Source organism: Eurypyga helias, unplaced genomic scaffold (genome assembly GCF_000690775.1).
Source record: "Eurypyga helias isolate BGI_N326 unplaced genomic scaffold, ASM69077v1 scaffold10244, whole genome shotgun sequence".
Taxonomy (NCBI): domain Eukaryota; kingdom Metazoa; phylum Chordata; class Aves; order Eurypygiformes; family Eurypygidae; genus Eurypyga; species Eurypyga helias.
Window position 1 is genome coordinate 24,562 of NW_010248338.1, and position 25,839 is coordinate 50,400.

The 25,839-nt window shown below is 40.7% G+C and overlaps 1 protein-coding gene across 1 annotated transcript in view; it reads right to left on the reverse strand.

The window, feature by feature from the left end:
• Positions 1–25,839, reverse strand: part of CHST9 (carbohydrate (N-acetylgalactosamine 4-0) sulfotransferase 9) — an 80,965-nt gene that overhangs the window by 7,813 nt on the left and 47,313 nt on the right. The window contains exon 2 of the mRNA XM_010151020.1: positions 11,079–11,116. Within this exon, the coding sequence (XP_010149322.1) occupies positions 11,079–11,116 (38 nt within the window). The remainder of the gene's footprint in view (positions 1–11,078; positions 11,117–25,839) is intronic.

Sequence of the window (25,839 nt, forward strand, 5' to 3'; positions counted from 1 at the left end):
AGCTTTGTGAATCAGTGACTATTCCTCCTTGAATCTGTTATCAGAAAGCTCGGCATCTCACTGCAGCGTGACTTGATGTTATGGCAAAGGCACAGACAAAATGAGTGAAGAAGAAAAGGGGAGAGGGAAAGTGATTTTTTTTTTTTTTTTTTTTTTAAATGTAGTGGTGTCAAGTGTCAGGGAATGAGCCGGTGTGGAAAGATCTGAAAGAAAAGCACCAATCCAGAGCTGGCTTTGGAGGAGACCAACCCAGGAGCATGGGCAATGCGGAAGGTGGCGAGGCCCAACAGTGTAAATTAAACAGTAACATTATCAGGATTATAGTGGTAGGCCTGTCCCCATTTAATGAGAGAACAGGAGGAACCTATTTGTCTTTGCCCAAGACCCTCACAGATATATGACTCCTGGCTTTGCATGGAGCCCCCCCTGCCTTCCTCTACCCATTCTAATGAGGCAGGACAGTCTGCATGAGCCACTTCCACAAGCTGATTCACATAGTAGGCAACCAGGATGAAGAAAATTAATCTCCAATTTTACTTGCCAATTCTTGTTCAAATCTGGAATTAACTCCCTCCTGTTTCTGCCCTCATAGTCAAAACATTTAGTTTCTCCAAAATGTGCTCAGAATGGGAAGGATAAGACAGATTTAGGTACAATTAATAGAAGAAGTACTAATAAAGATGCCACTGTTATCAGAAACTAAGTAACATGTATGTTTGTGTGACACATTAGAGATTCGCCAAGACAACTGTGACCAAGTATTGAAAGCAAAACCAAACACTCCACCTCCTTATTACTAATAAAGAAATCATTGTGAAAGTCAATCAATGGTAATGATAAGTTGGCTTCTGGATGGTGCAATGCTGATGCTGCTTCTCTAGCTTTCTGACAACAGTTTCATGGGTCTGGTTCTTTGCAGTAGAACTTACGGACCTGTAAATAAGCATAGAGCCACTGAAACTTGTGTTTGGACAATGCCTGCATCCCGTTTGCATAGAATGCTTGTCTCTAGATGTGTAGCTAAGAGGCACTGTTAATAAAAGGCAACTTTCAGATCATGGACCACTTAACATTGGGCCATATTTAGCCGAACCTCCTTCCTTTGCAGTCACATTCGTTTTGGGTACAGGTAAACCAGTATGTTTAAACAGCATTTAATTCTGAGCTCAGTCATCCTTTTCTGTGTATACGGAACGTTTATGTTAAGAAAACCTGAAGTCAGCCACTGCAGTCGGTGGCCAGAAATCTTCATCGGCGCTCTTATTTCTGTACAGAACAATATCATAGCAAAGCAGTTCAAACAACCTGAAATCAAAAATGGACTCAAAATAAGCACACAATACTCATTATATGAAATATAATATTAGAAAAAGACTCTCGGGTTCCACTGACTGGTAGGTTTACTACAGGGAGTTTAAATCTGAAGATGACACTTCCAGGTAAACTCTGTATATTACATATTGGTCTCTTATTTGAGTTCACTAAATAATGTTAATGTGACTACTTTTTCATAACTTAAAGCACAGAAGCAAGTCAAATAACCTAAACTGTTTCTTCTGCTGACAAATGCAATTCTCAAAATCTTTACTTCCAAGTACATGGTTATTCATATATAGTCATTTTATGAAGAAAAAACATAATGCCTCTTAAATGTTCTCAACTCAAGCCAGGCAGACATTTCTGAGTACATTTCATATTTTAAACAACATCTATTTTCCTCCCTGAAGACAAGGGCTGATGCCTGAGGCTAGACACCAACATCTTTTTATCCAGAGGTATTAGGAGCCGATTCCTGGCAATTGCTGATCAACACCCACCCTGCACAGGGGAGACCTGGTCCTCATTGCCCCATCTGCATGAGTAAACGTATTTCCCAGGAGGGTGATCTAACTGCTGGGCATTAACCCTGGCAGTTAACTAACCCTGTAAGCTGGGACTGAAACCCTTGCTCCCCTTTTCCAGGGGGTGTTATAACCACTAGACATCGGATAAGCCTCTTGCTCCAGTTCACTTCTATATACAGGAGGGATAGAACACTGGTCTTACAGGAAGAAGTTGTAAGCCTGAATCTTCTTGGGTGCAGAAAGAAAATGAACCTGGACTTCCCTGTTTCAGGGTATCACTGACTTAGCTCTCACAGATATCCCAACACCATGTTAAGAAGATCACCTGTCGTACCTGTACATCATACAGTCCAATCCAGCAGGTGTGAGCTTTCTCAGTGAGATGGATGTTTCTGGGTTTCCACCACACCGAGATAAGAAATGCCTGGGTTGGATAAGTCCTGCCAAGACTTTGGCACACGTGTACCCACAGAGGAACAAACCTATGAGGCTCAGCTGCCTCCATGGGGAGGTGATGAATGAGCAGAGGTTGTCACAATTTAGGCACTATGATTTCCTTCCAAACCTGCCCCCCCCAAACTACAATGAAGATACAGCTACTTAAATGGTTACTTAGATGTTTGTTTTGAAGACCCAAATGTGGAGTTTGGACATCCATTAAGATATTTGGACTAAAAATGGGGCAAAGAGTATATGTTATACAAGGAAACAGTGTAATACGATTCTAAGCCCAAAGTCTTCAAGTTGGGTATCAAATCATTTCCCCAATTACTTTAAGGGAATTACTGCAGCTGCAAGTGTCAAGCTACAAACAAGCTATTCAACAAGATGTTCTTACAAGTGACAAGACAGGTTGTGGCCTAGTTTTAGAGGGGTTTCAATCCCGTTTCCCCATCCCACCTCTCCTTGGCCAGTATTTCCAGTCCTGCCTGTACCCAACCAACAGCAGTGGGCAATATGACAACTCACTACCAGCATTCGTGCTCACTGGCCAGCCTTCTGCCCTCTCCTGAAATGGTTACGATGCTGGGGTACCACTGACTGCCTTTTCTCCATCGAGAACAAAATTTCCACTCTGACCAGCCACTGGCCTTCACATTGCTGAGCTCTTCTCTTACTGCTTTGTTGAAGTTGGCTAAAAATGTCCCTGGTGTCAAACACTACTGCAGGAGGACTGAGAGAGGATGGCCTGGCATGGTGGCTGGACAGGTTTCCCTGGGATATCCAGGGCATTTACAACCAGTGAGATGTAAAAATAAAGATGATAAAGAACTGTCCTCCTTCCCCACAAAACCCACAATGCCCTTGGAGAAGAGAGGGCTGTATTGTAATGCTGTGCTTCAGCATATGTGGCAGTATTTCTCACATTAGTGGCTGTGGTTAGACCCACAGGGAGTTTTTGCTGGTAAACAGAACCCATTTCTATCTTGTCTGCAGGTAAACACACTTATCTTCCAGCATAAACAAGACATCTTGCTCTTTTATATATGGTAAGAAAAGTTTCAAATGAAACTAGTTTCAGCTGAAGAATATTAATGTATATTCAGGCATGAAGAACTCAGTTTCTCCAAAATTGCTTTGGAAGAGATGGCAAGATCTCTAGAGATCTCAAAGCATTTTCCCCTCAATCACAATTAGCATTTCCTTCAAATTAGATGACTTTATTGGTAAATATATAAAACCACAGAAATGTATAATGCACTCTGCGTTGGCAAATATCTCAAATCGGTGTTTGCATACATACATATACTTTTAAAGAAATTAATGCATTGAATTTTACAAAAAAATATTAATCCTTGAACATTGATTGCATTCATAAATTGATGTGGGACAAAATAGGCTGTGAATTTACCAAGGGGATTATCCACTGCACACTCCCTCCTCACGCTGACTGAAAGGCAGCATACCCTAATTTCACTGAAGGGGACTAGCTCATGTTATCACAGGTAAACGAAATACTCTAGTTTATTCTGTAGCAGTCTTTTTGTATAGCTATGCATTCAGTATGCATTAATCTACCAGCAGTGCCACAGATGATCAGTGTGCCATCCAAACATTAACTTGTTCAAGCACCATCACTCCTTGAAGCAGAGGAATGATGAGGAAGAATGGTGCTGTGGTTAAAGGTAGGCGCACCAGCCAGAACCAGTGTTTGGGTTTGTAACTTTGAGCAAGTCCCTTGACCTTCACACATCATTTTTCCATGTCTGCAAAACAAGGTAAGATAATAATTGCCTACCCCATGTGAATACTGTGATTCCTTATTTCTGATTAACACCGGTAAAAACCCTTGTCTTTTTACAGAGAAGGGACACTCAGAAAGCTGAGAATCAGGATTGCAACCCAACTTCCCGCCCTTACTCCCTTTCATTGCTCAAACTTCACACTATTTCTTTCAATACTTGTGTCGAACATCCGGTCTTCTTACTCTGTTGCATACTCTGACCCTTGGGTTTTTTTCACAAGAAGAGTAATTCTTCACAAAATTGAAGATGTTTTTCTCTTCACACACTGCATATATATTCCTGTCTGTACAGCCTGAGAAATGTCTTCCTCCAAAAAGATACTGAAAAGGTTCTCAAATAAAAGTGACTGCTGTTTTTATTTGAAAAATACTTCCTCCTGCATTTTTCTGAGATTCACCATCTCGGTACTATGTATTATTTTATCTGTGAAGGACTATTGTGTATGTGAGCTTGAAGGGGGCAAAGGATGGTATCAGGAGCAGCCGTGATCAGCCTGGAAGAAAGAAAATGTTTTGTGTAGGGCAAACCTGAACAATTTTTCCTGTCTGATTTTTCTATCTGATCAGGTATCACATAAGGAATGGGAAATTAATTTTAAAAAAATGCAACTTCTGGCTGCTGGTAACCAAAATGTGCAGGGGGAGCAGGAAGGATCTCATGGTCAACCAGACAGGTGTCAGAAGTGCCCACCTCCAGCATAAGCATGTAAACAAGTGAGTACCTACAGAACAGCATGATGAGGGATGCTCTCATATCTTCTTCAGGAAGCCAGTTTGGCTGGGTGCCTCTCCACAGTGTCTGTGCACTATTGCACACCAGACAGGGAACTAACCAGAGGAATTAGAGGTTTGTGTGCAGTCTCACTGAGATCAGAGAGATGTGGTGGGACAGCTCACAGGACTGGGGAGCTGCCATGGATGAATACAGGATCTTCATGAAGGCCAGACTGGGACAGCAAGGCAGGGAGTCACCTTTACAGTCAGACAGCAGAGGGGACACATGGAGGTCTGCCTTTGGACAGATAAGAGTCAGTGAAAAGCTCATGGGTCATGACTAGAGGACGGACCACCATGACTAACATTGTGATGGGTATCTGCAACAGACAGATCAGGAACAAGTAGTAGATGAGGTCTTCTGCAGACAACTGGAAGAAGTCTCACATTTGCAGACTCTGGCCTTCAGAGGGCAATTTGACCACCCCAATGTCTGCTGGAGGATGAGCAGAGCAGGGTACAAGCAATCCAGGTTTGGGGAGTACATTGATGATAAATCCTAATGAAAGTGATCAAAGAGCCAACCATGAGAAGTTGGCTGCTGGACCTCACATTACAAACATGGAGGGACTGGTTGGAGATGTGAAGGTTAGGGTGATGGCAGTTGCCATGAGAAGGTGGAGTTCAGGATCCTGAAAAGAGGGAACAGGCGAAGATCAGGATCCCAACCCTGGCCTTCAGGAGAACAGACTTTAGGGTGTTCAGGAATCTACTTAGAGGAAACTCATGGCATATGGCCCTGGAAACGAGAGTAGTCCAAGATATCTGGGTGAAGTTCAAGGATCACCTCCTCCAAAGAAGGAAATCAAGCAAAAGTAGCAGGGGCCTGCATGTGTGAAAAAGGATCTTCTGAAAAAATTAAAATGGAAGCATAACAGAGGTGGAAACTGGGACAGATGTCTTGGGGGAATATGGAAACACTGTCTGATCATAAAGGAATGGGGTTAGGAAAGCCAAAATCCACCCGGGGAGGGATGTGAAAGGCAACCAGAAAGGCTTCTACAGGTCTATCCATGTCAAAACAAAGACTAGGGGAAATGTGGCCCCATTGCTGAATAGGGTAGGGACCTGGTGATAGATGACATAGAAAAGGTTGAGATACTTGACCATTGCCTTGGTATTTACTAGTCAGACTAGCCTCCAGCAATCCCATGTCCCTAAGATCTAGTCTGGAGCAAGGAAGGTCCCCAGTGAAAGAAGATCAGATTAGGGAATATTTAAACAAACTTGACATAAACAAATCCATAGAACTTGATGGGATGCACCCATGAATGCTGAGGGAGCTGTAGGATGTGAGCCTATTCCTGATCTTTGTAAGGTCATGATGATGGGGAAGGTTCCTGAGGACTGGAAGAAAGTAAATGTCACTCCTATCTTCAAGTTCAGCTTCACCTCAATTCCTGAGAGCATGATGGAGCAGGGGATTATTCCTCCCCAGGTGCATTTCTCTTTTCTGAACTTCGTAAGGGTCCTGTTTGTCTGTTTTCCTACCATGTTGAGGTCCCTCTGAATGACAGCACACGCATCTGGTCTCTGAACCACTCCTCCCAGTTTTGTATCCTGTGACAACATGCTGAGAGTACGCTCTGTCCCATCACTCTGGCATGTAATGAAGTTAAACAGTGTTTTATTGAGCTGTGACCCCTGGGATACTCCACTAGTGTCTAGTCTCCAGCTGGACTTCGTGCTGCATAGATTTGTGAAGGTGAAATCATGCCTGACCAGTCTGATAGCCCTGTGCAGTGAAATGACTGGCTCAGTGGGCGAGGGGAGAGTACTGGGTGTTGTTTATATCAAATTTAGGAAGGTTTTTGGCACTGTCTCCCACAACATACCCATGAAATACAGGCTAGGTAAGTGTTCAGTGAGTTGCACTGAAAACTGGCTGAACTGCTTAGGCTCAAATGGTTGTGCACAAAACCCAGATGCAGGCCAATCGCTAGTGCCTCAGGGTTGATGGTGGGTCCCAAACTGTTTCACATCTTCATTACTGACCTGGATGATGGGACAGAGTGTACCCTCACCACTTTTGCAGAAAGTACAAAACTGGGAGGGATGTCCGATATACCACAGGGTTATGCTTCCATTCATGGGAACCTCAACAGACTTGAGAAATGGGTAAACTGGAACTTCATGAAATTTGACAAAAGGGAATGCCAAGTCCTGCACCTGGGGAAGGACAACCCCAGGCAGCAGTCCAGGCTGAGGGCTGGACAGCTGGAAAGCAGCTTCATAGGAAAGGACCTGTGAGTCCTGGAGAACAAGCTGACTGTGAGCCAGCAGCGTGCCCTTACGGCAAAAAAGGCCAAACCTCCTGGGCTGCATTAGGCAGAGCATTTCCAGCAGATCAGGAGGGGTGATCCTTCACCCTTCCTCAGCCCTGATGAGACACACCAGGAGTGCTGTGTCCGGTTCTGTCTGGACTTCCCAGTACAGAAGCCATGGACATATTGGAAAGAGTCCGGTGAAGGGTCACAAAGATATCTAAGGGATAGGAGTATCTTACATGAAAGCAGTGCCCGAGAGAGAGCTGGTACTGTTCAGCCTGGAGTAGAGAAGGCTCAGGGAGATCTTATCAATATACATAAGTACCTGATGGGAGGATGTGGGGAGATGGAGCCAGACTGCTCTCAGTGATGTCCAGTGACAGGACAAGAGGCAGCGGGCACTAATGGAAACACAAGGAATTCCATCTAGATACGAGAAAATATTTCTTTACTGTGTGAGTATCAAGCACTGGCACAGGTTGCCCAGAGGCTGTGGAGTCTCCATTCTTAGACGAACTCAATAAATCCAGCTGGACGTGATCCTGGGCAACCTGTTCTAGCTGACCCATTGAGTAAGAGGCTTAGACTAGATATCTCCACAGGTGCTTTCTAACCTCAACCATTATGTGATTCTAATAAGCACATGCAAGAGAAATAATAGTTCAGTTTGTTTAGTGGGCTAAATGCATTAGCTCTCTTGAAGATTTTCAAACTCTTAATTTTGAGGGAACAGAGTAAGTAACACTGAGAAATATGACCTTAAACTGGGAAAACAGGGAGCAAGAGACATACCTATTAGATAACCTCAAAGCAGTGGTACTTGGAAGCTGGCATACATGGACTGAACTTCTCCTAGCAAGGCCATGTGTTTCTGTGTTACTGTTTCCCCAACCCCAAGTGCAGAAAGGGAAACACTCCCTGACAGAGATGTTAAAAGACGGAGAGATCAATATGCCACTGCAAGAGAATCTGCCTTGAGGAAAGAGCTCCTCAGGGACAAGACAGTAGGACAGAGATTGTGGAGCACACTCACCAGACTCCTGACCCAACCTACAGCTTCACTGCAGAAGGGACAGGCTCAAGGCTGAGCTCAAACAGGGATTTTAACCCAGAAGTTTGACTGTGCAAACAACTTCAGCTTCTAGATGTAAGTACGCATATTCTTGTTAGTCCAGAGATTCTGAGGGGCACTGGGCAAAACCACATGTAGGAGTATACATTAAGACCACAGACACAGACAAATCTGCGTAGTAAGGATGCAAGATGAAGGATTGCCTTTAGACACATTTTGGCTGGGGGTCTGTAATGTGTTTTTTAGCCACACAGTTAGAAGCACAAGGTTTGTTCTTGTTTCCTTGCATTTCCCTTAGGAGTAGTTAACATGCTACAGCTAATCAGGGTGTACCATCAGTGCCAGGATTTACCCTGAAGTTGCAAAGGTAGTTAAGAACAGGTACTGAAAAGTAGAGTGCATACAATTTCTGGATACTTCTGTTCAGGCAGAGTGGTAGATGACTGCTGCTGTTAAACGAACATGCATACCTATATACAAAATGACAAAAAAGGATGCTCAAGGAAAACCACAAAATGCCTTATGATCAAAGGGAACAAGAGCCAGTGAAGATGATAGGACAGCGGCCTTATCATTTCTCAATCCTCTCTCTGTTTCAGTCACCTCTCAACAAGACACTTCCTGCTCTTTGCCCATTTGTACTCCTGCTCCTGTCAAGTTGTAATATCAGTCATCTGCACAGCCACTTTCCATCACCTAAATTTCTGGCAGCCAGTTTAACTCAGTGTTGTTGCTCTTAACTAAAGTGGAGTACAGGGTCTCAAGCCAGATAAGTATCTTATCCTGGCTATAAAATTTCAAGTTCAGTATTGAAAATAAACAGAATCCTTCTATGGGAGATACTCCTTTAGGATCAATGCAAGTTCAAATCTTTTTATTGAAGTAATATTTCTACAAATTAAATATGCAGTGCCTCCCCAACTGTGCCCTAAATTATAGACTTGAAAATGAAATTGATTTCTAATTTGAAACATTCTTCCCTTCTTGAATGTTGAAAGGAAGTTAGTATGGAATGGGCCATCACCAGCTTGGGTAGTATCAGTGTAAACGTGAGTATCCACCATTTGTCCCCCAAATTAACTTTATACGTCTTTATTTAGATACACCTTCCAGATATTAAGGCAATACAATTTTCCTGCCAAAGTAGATGTTCTTAAGTTAACTGCAGAGCAGGTGAGCAATTCGAGGAGGGCAAGGCAGTTGGCAACAGGGAAAGACCAAGACTGGAGACGCAAGTAGGGTTACCTAATCCACCTTTTGCAACTGTGACAAATGTGCTTTTTACCACAATACGCTCCTCCTCAGAAAAGGGCAATGCCGTCCGCAGAGCTGAATTTGCCACACAGAAAGTGTGTAGAATTAGATCTCTCCAATCAGCCATTCACAGCCCTGTCAAAAGTAGCCTCAAGTTGTGTTTTAAAAATACAACTGCCCCCCCTTCTGGCCAATAAGGTCTCTCAAAAGTGGTTTTGCAACTCACTTCAGGCTAATTTTCAAATGCAGTTTAGTTTTTAAACGTTAATTAGGCTTGTTTTGGGATATAAACTATTAGGCAAAGCACAGAACATCCCTTAAGTTTAAAAATATTTTTACACTTATTTAGAAAAAGAAAGATTTTCCTTTGCTTATGTAATGCCATATTCTGGGCTAAATATGTTCACTCATCAATTACTCGATGAAACAGGAAGGTTGTAACAACCCTGATGGAAAAAAACCTTTGGCTCTTATTTAGTGTCTCAGGACCAGGGTTCCCATAAGCTTCCAGACCTTCAAGAGCTTACTTGGTCAGGAGTGGTGCCAGCTCAGGCCACTGGAAGTGATTCAGTGACATCCATGGCATGCTCTGCCATGGCAGGGAAAATCTGGTAGTCCCAAAGCAGGCTGCATTAAGTGGTCAGCCACCTGGTGGGTTAGTCCTCCATCTAGATGACCATTTCGCAGGTAGCAGTGATGTAATAATGCCAATGTCTCAATGTGTAGCTTGGAAGGAAGACTACTTAAAGGAGGGTCAGTGCTGGAATACAAACATTTTAATGACTGCTTTTTAAGTGACATTTCAAAATAAATCTCACAAACCATATAGATACCCATTTATATGCCATCTGGATACAGCATTCAGTAAGAGGACAAGAAGTCAAAAATTAGAGGCAACAACGCTTCTGTGCCAGTTGTGCCCTTTCAATCTGCAAGAGTATGTAATTTAGGAAAGCAAATTCTGGCTTTCCTCTTCTCTTTCTGGTTAGGGGAAGTTTTTTTTTCAGTATAGTTCCTATATCCTTTTCCTGATGCTGAAATGCCAAATTGTAGTAGATACAAATTTGTTTTTTTTTTTTTTTTTCTGAATAACTGCTCCTAAGAGATACAGTAATAAAGACAGAAAATGCCTCCACAAAGAATGGCACAGTTTAGTGAAGCCTCAGTGAAAATTAAAGGTAGAAATTAAACCCTAAGCAACATTGGAAGACACTGCTTCCATGTGCTGTGCATGTATTTCGTATCGATAGCTTTCTGTTTTTTAAAAGGAATACTAGCAAACAGGAGTATTACTTTTTCTTTATTTTTTTTTAAGCATAATTCTGTGCTACAAAATTTGATACCAATGAACAAATCACCTCTAGTATTTGCCCTCACCATAACCACACTGAGAAGGAGTTGAACTAACTTGCTTAAATGGCACATTTTGGGTTTAAATAAAAATGATGGCGACTCTTGTAGATTTGGCACATCTGCAAAGCCTGGCAGTTGTCTGATATGGGGTGCTTAATGTACCTAGATAGTTAACATTAGGCTGTCCTGTGAAGTTCTCCTCTTCGTAATTGCTACAATTCTTCTACATGAAAAATTAAGTAACAAAAAGTATGAAAGTGTCAAAATACCTGATTAATTATCTGTTGTTGCAATTTTTCTCCAGACTCTGAAAAAGAGAAAATAATTGGTTTGTACATATTTTAATGAATATGATCCTGTACATGCAGAACAAAAGAATGAATTCAGGAAAAAAAAAATTGAACCTCATAATTAAGAAATAGAATTTAACATGTACAAATGATTTGAAACTTCAAAATGGAAATCCACCTAAAGTAAAAGGAGACAAGGCTCTCTTAATCGAGGTGTGATACAAAGAAGATTAAGAAATGTAGCCAATCTTGCTAACCTGGAACCCCACAAGTAATTACAACATTCAAAGCAACGACAATGAATTTCAAATATATGCTATGAAGCATCTTAATGCTGTGAAATGTACCGCTACATGTATAGATGTCCGAGAGACTGGTAGCATCCAGGTCAGTATTTGACCACTGAAGGAGAAAAGCAGCTTCTGCCATTACCCTAAAATAAAACTGCGTGCCAGTGTCAAGACTGAGGTTAGGCACCAGCTGGTTCAAGGGAGAAATTCTATCCTGATAATATCCACAAAATGGCAAGTTGAATTATGGTCTCGCTTCCTTTTTCTGGCTTTCTTCTGCAGTGTCCTTCAGTGCGCTCCTGAAGACATGATCAAAGCCTGGACAGAACACTGCTCTTCTACAGCCATCTGGGACCTCAGTGGCAATGAGACCCCAGACTTATTCTTTCCTTCGAGATCAAAAGGGACAGTAATTTTGCCTCATTTACTGTTCCCATGCACTAGTTGTCAAAAGGGCAGCTGGTATCAATTACCCTCCCTTTGCCACTGCAGACTAGCCGCATGTATTGGGGAAAGTCAGGAATTTCACACTTACCCATCCAGCTAGGCTACATGTACCCAGAGTGGTTTTTGAGAGTTTTTTTAAAGTAATAATGATAGGACACTGTTTACAACCTGTCAGTATCACTATTAACTGTCAGGAGAGCCTGTTTCTGCCTAGCATCGGTGGCTGCCTCATCCAGCACTGGAAATGATACTCCATTTCAAAACAATTCTTTCATACTGGTATGTGTGGCACAAGATAAAATTTTTAAAATGGAGAGAAAATATTTTAAGTGTTATAATACAGTATAAAGACTCTATTAACTAAAGGAAAATTATATTCCTTGCTTGTCTCTGAGAATACTCCTCAAGGAAAGCATTTTAGATAATTCAGATAAAGATAATCACTTCAGGCTATATTATAAGATTGTGTCTTATGATAATTATTTCCTGCATGCTTGTGTTGTGTTTTTATTTACCAAATATAAAAACCATGGGGTTTTTGGTGAAGAAAAGCCATAGAAACCCAGCTATCATTTAGGGAATACTTCTCAAAATTCTTCTCCCTTGTTCACTGAGTTAATCTTTGGGAGAAACAGAATTTATTCTTGTAACTAATATTTTAGCCAAATAGATTGTTAGTAATAGAAGATTAAAGGAGTATGTGTTTTTAGCATTCTCTAATGATATACAAGATGCTAGGAAAGCAGAGTGTTTGAAATCTCTGGTTAGATCAACACTATTTTGCTCAGAGGTTTGTGGACTTTGAATACTGATGCTTTCCTGTTTCCCAGTACATTTGTTTTTAGGCTATTTTGATTCACTTTAAAGGAATTTTAATAACTTTCTGTTGACAGCATGGACAGCTGGTCTTGAGAATTAGTGAAAATTCACTTGCTGACTGAGGAAGGAAGTGACATCAATGAGTTTCTAAAGTCAGCCCAGGGGGAAAAGTGCGCTCCGCCAGAGTAGCCTTTCATGCCATTGTATTTCCAGTGATGCCTCCAGATGCAAATTGCATTATCAATCAAACTTGTGGTTTCTCCCTCACACAAATATAAAAAATGAACAGAAAGACTGGGAAAGACCTTTGTGGCCATTTCTGACACTGCTATTGAAAAGGTGAAGAAGAATTTATGGTACTCCTTTCCTCGTTTACTCAGTTCTTTCTTTTGGTGATTTAAATACGATAGTATCAAGGAAAAGGCAGTTGTCGAAGTGTCTGTATAATATACCAGTAATGATGACATGGGTTAAGCAGGACAGAGATTGACTAGGCTGTTAAGGGTAGAAGAGAGATCAAATTCAAGGTCACCAGTAAATTGAATACTGTGTTTTCCATTTATTCGCTAGATGATCCTTGTCCTCATCACAGAACAACTACGTGAATTTGGCATAGTCAGCAGTTGTGCTCAGAGGAGGCCAAGGTCTGTAATAGCAGAGACGCTGCAAATTAGGCTGGAAATACATTGGCACCATTATATGGGGAAGCCTGCTGTGTACTGTACTTTTGTTTTAGAAGAAAAGCTACAAAAAGCATGACAAAAACATGAACACATGAAACAACACCTTCTTTCTTAGCCTGGATAGAATGGTCTCTTATTTCCCTCTTTCTCACTGCTAATAGATCATTACCAAGTTAAAAAAAAAGAGATTATTTCAAAACCAGCAACTGTAATAATAAAAATGTTCCTCCAGAATTCAACTTCAAAAAAGAAATTATTTTAAAAGGCACAAAAATGTTACACTGTGGCAACACCTACAGCGCTGAAAGGGGGTTCAGTTTCCAACTGATGACTAACAGTAGGGCAATGGAAGGTTTTGTCATTGAAAGTAACTAGAATTTTGTTTGTCTTATGGGGTTTTGTTGTTGTTTGTTTGGGTTATTTTTAAGCCCCAGAATTGTCTCACAGTGACTAGTCACTAATCTCTTTTATTTATGGCACCCTTAATTTCAAGAAGGATGTTTCTGTTTAGGTGCCTTGTGGTGACCATCAGCATTTGTTACACTGATTCAAGAAGAATCACTAGAGAGAGTGCTCCAAATTTAAAGGACATGAGGTAATGGGACATGGATAAAATCAGAACTGTCAGAACACATCAGGCAGTCCCACAGGCAACACTTGTGTTGGTCACATGAAATTCAGGTAATTCTTGAGACTTGCCAGAAGTTTCATTACCTGTACACCTACACATGCTAAATTCAAAATTTATGAGAGTTTTTCCAGGGCCACTGCAATGAAGTAGCAGCTTATGCAAGATGAATGGATGCAAGAACATCAAACTAACTGGGAAATTTACTGCCATATGGAAATTTATATGGAAGCTGCCCAGCAAGTAGCTGGTGTAGTCCAAGAGATGCATCTTCTGCTACTGAGACTGCATGTGCATGGCTTGCTCTTCTGTATTTCTCCTGAAAGTTCTTTATTTTACCTGTCTTCTGGCAAAGCGTTCCCAAACAGGCTCAATAGTGCCATCTGACCAGCCTTGAAACACAAGCAAATCAAAAGGCCTTAGCCATAGACAACTACACTTCACTGACACTTTGAGTCAAAAGATGTGTTTACCAGTACAAACTATGATTCTTATTTGCTGAGGCTCTGCTCTCCTGCTGCTCTAACTGAGGCTAAACTGGTGCAACTGGATTCCAATGGTGTTTTCTCAGGACTGGAGAAACAGACTTCTTCCAACTAATTTTTAGTGATTTTCTTTTGTCTCTCCAGTTGCAAAACCTCCAAAACAATACTTTTATGTGTTTTTTTGACGGTTGAGATAAATGATCTTCTTGGGTTGAACTCAAGCTATGGCTTTGCAGGAAAATAATATAGCAAAGACTCTTTAAAAGATTTATCTGTATTTTCATACACCAATTAGCAGGAAGGGAACTTTTTGCAAGGGCCTGTTGTGACAGGGCAAGGGGTAATGGGTTTATATTGAAAGCAGGGAGATTTAGATTAGATGTCAGGAAGAAGTTCTTCCGGGAGAGGGTGGTGAGGCACTGGAACAGGTTGCCCAGAGAAGCTGTGGGTGCCCCATCCCTGGAAGTGTTCAAGGCCAGGCTGGATGAGGTTTTGAGCAACCTGGAAGGTGTCCCTGCCCATGGCAGGGGGGTTGGAACTAGATGGTCTTTACGGTCCCTTCCAACCCAAATCATTCTGTGATTCTATGATTCTATGAATTAGTATACTAATTCCTGCTTTCAGGACAAGTTGAATTATCTTTTTTTTTTTTCTTCCTTGATGTTGTTATAAGGAGGATTACCTCACTGAGAGAAATAATGTATGTTTTCTTATGTAACTGACCACTGTAAGACACAAGAGCATGCCATAATTGATGCTGTCACAAGGAACAGCAAAACTGACTCTTCAGCCTTACACACACAGCCTGCACAGAGAACAACACGTAATTATGCACACTATGCCCTGCTTACTTCCATACAAAGGAATGTGATATTTGTGCAGGTTTACAGATTAATTTGCTGTAATTCCTTTTAATGTTAAACTACTTCCAGCTCAAACATAATTAAGATCACTGGGTACAAAATATTCAGATTGGAAATATGAGTACACTCCAGCAGAACAAATAACAGCTTGATGCTGTTTTTTATGTTCAAATAGTTGGATACATTAAGGATTTTGACAGCATGTTTGTTCCTTAAGTATGTAGCAGAAGAAAAAAAAGGTTTAATTTCAAAAGGCAAAAGACTACTACTGCATTTAATTAGAATGTAAAATCCCTTAAATACACACATCTGCCAATTTATGTGACGTGACTGTTACAAGTCCTAGCAACAAAGGATTTATTTTTTTCTTTTCTCCCCAAAATCAAATCCCAATTTATACTTTAAGCAACCATCATCAACATCAATAAAATTAAGGCCTTGGAATAAAAAGTTTGTTCCCTAAGTCATCAGATAATCCTACTAATATTTGTGGCATGGCAGCAAGGCAGGGAACACACAGAAATTCTGGGTCTCTCTCCCTGTTCTGCGGGTTTCCAAGCAGACTGAAAAAAGTGGGGAGAATCCCAGGGGGCAAAGGGGACCCTCAGCCTTGCTCTGAAACAGCCATATGCATCATCTGAAACAGCCATATTCACTTAACTGCAAGTGGGAACAGCACTACTAAGAAATCAGTTTTGACGAAGGAATACGATATTTTAGTATCCGTTTAATTTCGGTTTTCCAGCTCATTACAGAAACACTAACAGCTTTGGATTTTACTTAAACATGCAACCTATTTGGTTATGATCCACTCCACTTTCATTACTAGTTTCCTAACCTACCAGAGCAGATTCTGAGAAGTGAAAGGAAATCAAAGTACTCATTCATGACAAAATTCTGCAGCAATTTCCCATGGCACCAGAGCCTGAGGAAGAAACATTAAGATTTGTTTTTCAGACTTAGAACTGAGAAGGTGTGACACTAACAGATTATCTTCTGTGAAAACCTCTAACTTGTCACACAAAGATTAAAATATTTAGGACACAAACATACATTTCCTATAAATTATCCACAGAATCTCCGAGATCTGTAGGCAACACAGCTCCTGCAGATGTGCATAGCATTTTCCTCCTTCTTCTGACAAGGAATTCAGAAAACGGAAACTGCTCATTTGTAGCATTGCCTTCAAAACCTAGCTTAGCTTATTTTTGCACCTCTGTGATAATTATGCAACTGAATATGAATACAGTGGCCTAAAATGTATTAATCACATCTTCACGGTATTGCATAATCCTTCTCAGTTGTCACAATGCCAACTCCTGTTGCCCTGGCAGTAGGAAACATAAAAAGAAACCCAAGTTGATACTGATTGAAGCAAATGAAGGAAAGTTGGCCATCTCAACACACTGAAACTCTCACAGCATTCCAAGGTCTCCCTAACTAATTTTTTGTGATTACGTTTGATATGAAAACAGACCTTTAACTGTCAGTCTCTAATAAGGATGCAGAACTGTTCCCTGGGAGGTTCAAAGGACCCTGGGAAACTAAACATTTATGAAAGCTCAAGGAGCCAAATGTCTTGTGTTGATTAACATACACCATTCAGTTTCTACCTAACAAAGTCATAACAAGATGAAACCCCAAAGGAAAAAAAAAAAAAAAGATTGGACTGACAAAGAAACATTAGTCTTAATAGGACTGAGGGCCCTCATTCATTAATTATGCTGTGTGTAAAAAGGGATTGTTTGTGTGTAATTCAAATCCATTCCTGGACCAAATTCTGCATTGACTAACATTGTGCAACTGTACTTACGGCAAGGAGATGTTAGAATATAAGTAAATTAAAATGTTGAAGTTTTATCTGCCCTCTGCCTCATCAACACTGATAAATACTTTCGAATGACACTGAATTGCCAGGATGCCCACTAACAGAATTAGTAGGCAGGCTTGTTTGCCAATTTTCTTCTAGAAGACTGTGTTTTACATATGTGGGAAAGGGAAAGCAAAACTTTGTCACCTTTTTCCTTTAAGGATAGAAGATTTGAGATAATGGAAACATGCCAGACAGCATATTTGATTTTAACATCAACACAATATTGATATCATGGTTTGGATGGTTACCAGCTGAATGTTGTGTATATTTTCAGTGCCTATTTGGCATTCATCCTGTATCCAACAACAAGAATAGTTTGTTTCAATTTTGTTTTACAGCTCACTCTGCTTCTGTTTTGATTTTTTTTTCCTTTTATCCAATTACTTCACGACTTTTTCAGATTCCTCCTCTCTTAAGGAACTGAATGGAGCAAATAATGGATTTTGTAAGTCATCTGTAAGTAGGTGGGCAAAAATCAGTTACTAATGGCTTAGCAAATGCATTTTCTCAAACTCTCACAACATGATTCAAATCCTAAGGTAGAAACTGCCTCAGTTCTCATGCTGCAAGGACCATTGTTTTTTTATTTGAAATCACATGGACCACCAGACTCCCCTTTCCTGTGGCTAATTATATATCGTGCTTTATATTATGATTGCCTAGAGGATAGGTCACATAATCTGTTAAAATGGTTTTTTGACTAAACTCTAGTGTTGAGCTCCAGTGCTTATGCAGTTATCTTCCACAAAATAGGTTTCTGTGCTTTGACACAAAATAAGCTGTTTTCACCTGTCAGATGGTCCATCCACTGCTGTTTCCTATATCAAGGTTCTTAGCACATGTCAAATGAGGGATGGTTGATCCTGGGTTTTTTTCTGATGAAGAAAAATTATCTAGCATTTACTCTAAGAACAGCATGGTAGGAGCTGCCATGATGGAAAAGACCATGGAGAACAACTCAAGCTTGAATCTACATATTCAGACACCACACAGAAATAAAACTGAGGACGTACAACTCTCTCTTTAACGTACCCTGTTATGGTCTTAGGCAGCTGCAGCTTTGTACTGCACTCACAGTAGGGCTGAAACATTGCAGTACTTTGGCTTTGATTTTGTTTCCTGCTTGGTTTCTGTCCAGATTAAGAACATATGGTTGCCCCCACCCAGATGAGGAATGTGACTGCAGTTGAAATTTGCAGTCAGATTAACCATGTTAAGGCAAAGCCACATGGAGCCATGACCATCCAATCTGGCATATCCTAAAGAAGGTCAGCTGCTGGCCTTTCACTTGTAGTGAATATGAGTTGATACCCAGCTTTGAAGCACACTACCCCTATATAATCTTAGCTAGGATATCCTGGAAATGGCATACGAAGGTGCCACTACCATGGGGAAGCAGCACACAAGCTCCTACAGGGTTATACCCACACAACCTTATTTTGACTCACCTGCTAGGACAACTTCACCACAAACAGCTAAGCTACAAAGCTTGTCTGGTGTGAATCAGAAGGAGTGCTGTGCAAGATGAGTGTGCAGCAAGCCCAAACAGGGGTGGAAAAATCCAGCTTTTTGGCACCAATCACAAAGCAGAGTCTTAAAGCAAATTCTCCATGGGAAGCCTTAGTCTACACTTTCTGTATTTCAGACATATAAAGGAAATGAATTGTCTATACAACATAAGTCCTGGAAGTGACCAGTGACCAGTGGTGATGAGAGCAAATATTCTTTCAATTTACTACTCATTCTGAGTTATGCCTACATAAATAAACTGTACTGGTTTGAGTCTGCCATGTTTCTTTGTTTAAGGTCTAAATGTGCCACTCTAAGGCATGCTCGTAGCACACTGGCCTCAAATAACTTCTCTGAAATTATTCCATTTGGAAGTGAAATATTCCCCAATGAGAATATGACACTCCCAGAAAGACACCACTCATGTTTACAAGAAAGATTATGTGCACAAGAATCTGCAATTAAGCCACTAGTAAAGGACAGAGGGGAAAAGAAAAAAGTGAAACAGGAGCCCTTTGAAACAGAACCTTAACACCCGGAAAACTCAAAAATTCTCTAAACAGGAAAATTTTATAGGAAAAATTACTGAGGAGGAGAAAGGCAAAGAGAAACAAAGCTAGAACATAACCTTTCCTAATGCAAGGCTCTGAATTAAGATTGGTCAGATACAAACCAAAAATCTACAGTAATCAGTTGCTGCAGGGAGTACAAATTTATCTATGTTTTGTATAACTAGAGCATGACCTTTTGCGACCAACTCTTGTGCTTGAATTCAGCTGTAGTTATTGGAAGTCATTTGTAAAAGGTCATCCATGACTGAGAGTATAATATGAAGCCAATGCACAAGGATTCAAGTTTGTGCTACTCTGAGGACAGTGGGGAAAGAGAAGTGGGGTGGGAAGCTCAACCACTCCTACAGATTTGGTTCTCAAATGGATTTGGATAGTTTGACATGAATATTTAATCTAAGTAGTCAATTTCCTATATGTGAATGTGAATTACTAGAGAATACACAGCCTCTACATCTGTCATTAGTTTCTATGCTACTGAAGTGTTACCAAAGGAGGTTATATTACCAAATAAGGCTTTTTATTTATTGTAACTTGAGTCAATTTTTTAATGTCAAAGCACCATAAAACCTCTTCTTCTCACTGTTTCTCCATTCGAAGTAGAGATTATGGATGTTCAGTTTTAATTGTTATAAAGAAGTAAGGTTCTTGGATAAAGATGGAAGTTTATAGCCATAGTAAACATCTATACCTGTCCTTCTGCATACACAACTTTAGTACTGGTTTCATTTTTTTTCCAAAACTGTATCAAATAGGTGATATTTTAAGGATCTCCATAAAAGAATATCCTATAATGATGCACAAGCAATCCTCAACAAGAAAAGATTAATAGACATATAAAAACGTTTCAATCGTGTTCTCTGAATGTGCTCTCTGAACATCAGAAAATTCAAACTGTACCTCCATACGGAAAAGGTAGTTGACTAAGGAAAAGAAAGAGGATATAACACTTTATGGGTAGAATTCAAAGCAAATTCAGATAGGAGGGAAGTGACAGTAGTTATTTAATCAAGATCTTATGAGAACACCTCCCCAGAAATCCAAAATCAACTCTGTAGGCCAGTCTGCAATGGATTCACCACCACTATATGAGAGCACGTTTAAGCTTTTGCAAAAAAAAAAAAAAAAAAAAAAAAAAAAAAAAAAAAAGAAAAAAAAAGAAAAATATTCTTGTAGGCTGAATGTCTAAAGCCAAACCAAACCTGCAGGTCAAGCTTGTACGCTGCCCTATCACTAACATTGGCTAGCTGAGCAGCAACTGAGCGTACATTGCACATACCGTGGCTAATTGCAAGGGCCTCCTTTCCCGCAGATCAAACGCCCTGATGCTCCAAGCCTTATGAACAGCACCATACTCTGCTTTGGCAGGAGCCTTTTGCTGACTTTAGAAATACCCGTTGTGCCTCCTTCCGCATGCCATCCTTGCTACGCCAACTTGGATATTGGCAGCACTCAAAAGCGAAAAGCAGCAGGGGTTATGAAGCAAGTTCAGCTGGAGAAATCATTATGAGAACTGAACTCACATATGTCACTGGAAACATGGTTAAATGTTTCCTTTTAATTAAACAGAGACTGAAAATAACAGCAGTAAGGTGTTATCCATTACCCGGAAACTGCAAAGTACCCCAATGCCAAAAGCACAGATCATGTGCTATATCAATTGGATCACTTGGGCAGAGCCTAAGTAGATGTTCTCAGGTACAGCACACCTTTTACATGCACAAAAGGTAAACTGTCAAATGGGCTTTAAAGGCACACCTGCAGGTTTTGTACACACAAGCATTTTCTGCCCACAAAATACACGGCTGCTGCTTGCAAAGGACCATATGTACACCCCAAAAGCTGGTGTCTAGGTACAATTTGCATCCATAAAATGTGCAGGTGCAGTTTTATGGAGACCTATGAGAAGAACATGACCATATAGCACTCAACTACTATTTACACAGCAGCCTTCAGGCAAAAAGCTAGGTAATCTTCCCATAGGATGTGACATGCCAGGCATGGCAATGGGAGGTAGAGTTTTCCACGTGAAACTGCAGCCATGTTCGTCACTGGCAGACTGATTTAAGAGATGAGCTGACCTAGTCCTGGCTTGCAGACCATGGCTGTGCAGTAATGCTGGTAACGATGATGATACTCCAAACTGAGGGTAAGATTAATGTGTCTTCTGCAAGGGTGAAAAAGGAATTTTGAGAGAGTCCTTAGCGCCAAGTGATTAAAAATTTTTTTTTTGATGGCTGAAAAAACCCACCTTGTTTATTTTTCCCCAGTGAACTGTATTCTTTTTCGGGCATTAAAAAATAATCCTACATGCTTGGCATGAGTCAGCATGTGAATTACTGACCAAGTTATCTTCAGCAAGCACTAAGTGACATATTCATAATACGACACCTTTATTCACATGTAAAATACTGATTTCTACTGAATTGAGCACTCAGGATGAGACATTTCTCTATTCTTCTGACAAGGAACACAATGAATGTTGTATCTGATTATCAACAAAACTTAACGTGTTACTGGCTTCTTGCTAACTGCAGGGGAAAGGTCTTCACATATTTCTACAGATTAAGGTGAAAAGGCATATTTCCATTTAGCTTATGATTAGTATTTATTTATAAATGACATAGTTCTGTATATGAAATCTAATTAAAGAATGTGAAAAGAAGCACAAAGGACATGTGGAAAAAATCTCTCCAGATTAGAAAGTATTTTGGACTAAAGCCATTGCTATTACTTAAATAATTAGTGAAGAATAAAAAAAAAAACCAACAATTTGACAGGACTGAATTTCCTACTTTCTGTGGGATCTAAACAAGGAAATGTGATAATTGAGCATCCACCCCCCATCCTCCCCCACAACTTGTGGGTATCATTAACATATTGACCTATTGTTATAATTAAAGGGATTTGTATACTTTGGATTGTTTACAATAGAAAGGCTAGGTCCAATTACTGCAAGTATATGAGAAGCAAATCTTCAGAAAAATTAATTTCACTTCTTGGTGTTGCTGGCAGGGAGTGAAAGGAGTGGCCAGCATTTTTAAATTGGTGGTTACTTAGATGTACAGCCAGGGACTCTGGAATAGCAGAGCTGCAAACCGTGCAGTTTCAGATTTCTTCTGTTCATACAAACATATAAGTAATGCCCTTCCTTTCAACAATACTTTTTGTCACCTAGGGTTACAGATAACTATCTCCCAGGATCACAGAAAAAAAAAGGAAACACTGCTGGCTGCTACTGTGTGAAAGGAAAATAAGGCATAAAGAAATCCCTCAACTGTTAATTCTCGTTTCTGAGAAGAGAGCAGATCACTTATATTAATGCAATGTGGACTCCTATTTCTACGCTGGAAAACAGCCTGCATCATGCAACCACCTACTCATACTCAACACCCAAATAATCTTAGCTAAAAGTACCACTTTAGACAAGATAGAGACCCACAACTTTTCCTATGGTTTGGTTTCATGACCGGCTTAAGCTGCTCAATTCCTGGCAAACATGGAGAGCCCAGATCTTGCCACAGCATAGTGATGTGCTCTTCCTCCTCCTCCCCTGTGCCACTACTAGCACAGCTGCATCATGGGGTCAAGATGCATCACAGCCCATATTCAGCTAAAAACTCTCATCTTGCTTAATAGGGTGATTTTCACCCATATCAGCTCAGATCAGTCACATCAGCAGTGCAGACGGAGACAGAGATGTGGCTGGGAACAACAGTAGGGACAAGGAGAAGTCCTCTTCTGGCAAAGCTCACACATGGATCAGAATAAAGGGGCTGTAAACCCACATCCTCAGAGCCCTGATCTGCTCAGCTGCTACTGAACCATCAGCATCAGAATACCAAGATTTGTCACAAATGACTGACTAGTTCAGATGAGCAAGAATAAGAAGTTTCTTGAATGCCTACTATTTTCTTTTATGGTGTGCATTGAATGGGACTCCAGTTTTTTTATACTCAGATACAATGTCTATTTGTCTTTCCAAAAGGTATTTGATAACATTTCTCTCAAAGATTTCTTGAGGGAACTTAACAGGCACAGAATTAGAAATAACATCTTTGCAAGGATTTATAAAAGAAAATGTTCAAAAGATAGGAAACAGAGCATAGCAATAGGAGAGAGAAATTCTCACCATGGAAGAAAGTCACCAGTGGAGCCTTGCTGCCTCATACTGAGGATGGATGCTCTTCAACATGTTCTAAAAATCATCCAAAGAAGAGACCAAACAGGCCATAAACATCATATCTGTGCTGACAGGTTAAAGAAAGCAAATTGGAGACTAGAGGAAAACCAAAAAGAAACCACTGTGTTTCTGTATATACACACACTTGCACCTTAAATATTACATGCAATTCTGATCCTGCCACTCCTGTGCAGAACTGGAGAAGAACAAAGGAGGGTAAGGTGGTGGACTGAAAGTGTAGACTGGCTTACAAGGAGCAACAGCTACAAAACCTGGCCAAGCAATGATCCAGAGGAGCTATGATGGAGATCTGTGAAATCATAAGTGACATGGTAGGGGTGAATCAGAACTGACTGTTCGCTGCCTCTTCTAACACAAGGCCAGGGGCATCAGATGAAGCAGGCAGATGGCAGGTTCAAACAAACATGAGGAAGCAGCTCTCCACACAAGTGGGAAAGGAAACTCAGGAACTCTTTGCCAGGGGATGTTACAGCTGCTAAAACTTTACATGGATTCAGGGGACAACTGAACAAGCTGAGAGATGGGAAATCCTTTGGGGTTTGATAAGCAAACAGAAGCTACCTCTGGCACAGGAAGTCCCTGAAACACAAACTGCTGGAGTTTGGGAGAGTCGCATGAGGAGGTTTCACTTTGCTGCTAGGATACTGAGCAACGTGGAGATCTGACCTGATCCATTATTGCTGCTGCTATGTGCAACATGACACTAAAAAAAACAGGCCCCCGATTAAAATACTTTGGAGTCTGGATGCCCTCAATAGGTAGGTCCTCCACAGGTTACTGATAGGGTGGCAGGCAGGCAAGGGAAGAGTGACGCTATATTCTTTACCTTGCGTTGTTCTGAACAGTAACATCATTCTCAGTTCTTGAACCCTAAGCATGCAAAGTGTTTACTGTGCTGTTTTCAACCACTCAGATGCTCTGCACATGTAAAAGCTGTCTTCTGGCCGTGCCAAGGACCCCTAAACCCTGGCACTGCTGAGCAGTGAAGTGGCCTGTTTATATCTAAACTCCTCCAGGAGCCACAAATGAAAGGTTTCCCCCTTGTTGTGCTTTCAGGGACCATGCTAGAGGGAGGTCTCAGAGCAGTGCTCTTTTTTGATCCTACAGATTTGTTGTTAAAGCATGTGTGGGAGACCTTAACCATGGGAGGGCATGTTTCCCTCCTTTGCCGAAGGGGCATTGTGATGTCCTGCTCTGGCGGGATGCCCTGTGTACCAGGGTGTCCTCACATAGGATGCGGTTGACCTCCAGTGTTGAGCTGATGAAAACACTTCCAACCACAGGAGACTGACCTGTGCTTAGACAAATATCAAAGGAAGAGGAGACTTGCCGAATATTAAAACTATTAGGCTCTATGCACAGTACTTTGGGATAAATAAACACAATGCCCTCAGTGACTTCCAAAGATACTTAGAAAGACCTGACAGCAAGGCACTGATCTGCAGTATCCTAAGCCATATGATAACACCAAACCATTCTTCCATGCCACACACAGAAAATGCCAAGTGCTTAGGAGGTGTTGCAGGATTTTTTACCTCCTGTCAATTTGCTGGTTTTCTGTTTTTGCTCCCTTGAAAATGCACAAAAACCACTAGAGAAAAACAAACGAGCTTTTCTGAGAACTGAGCTGTGTTAGATTTCTGTTCATAAAGCAGATATTAATTTAAAAAATACAAATAGCCCAACAGCCATTAAAATGAACTCTTAAACACTATTTCTAATTATACTGCATTGATTAAATACAATTATATTTTAATTAATCTTTGTTCATATAGTAGCAGGAGTAGCAAACTTGTATGTTTTTTCTCCTTGTAGAGGAGAAAATTAATCTCTTCTAGAGGTTTGTTTTCATGGCAGATAATGTTTATCAATTCATTTATTTTAAAAGTGAGAAACAAAATCTGCACGAGACATTAAATATCTCAGTTGTGTTATGCAAAATCAGTTGTCAGCTCTAGAGTTCAGCTGCATGGAGAATCCCAAAGTCAACGCCTGTACTATTTTCATTGCTGATTCTTAAGTCCTACCAGGAGGCTCACTTTTAGCAGTCTAAGACATTACAACCCAACTGCTGAGTTGTGTTAACAGACTGTGAGTGTTTCCAGTCTATCTCGATGTAAAATCAGGTTGCCTACAATCAGGGCTGAAGACCAGCCAAGTGATTTGCCCAGCACCAATAAAATGGAGAAGATATCCTGAATGTTAGCAACTACTGCCCTCTACCTGCTTCACTAAAAACGCCTAAGCAGTAAAAACGCAGAGAAAACTCCACTTTCCAATTTTTTAAATTCTCAGTCATATAATTAAGCTGGTCAAAACCTCTCTGATTATAAACAATTTCTAATCTTTTTGATTACAGGAGTAACAAGT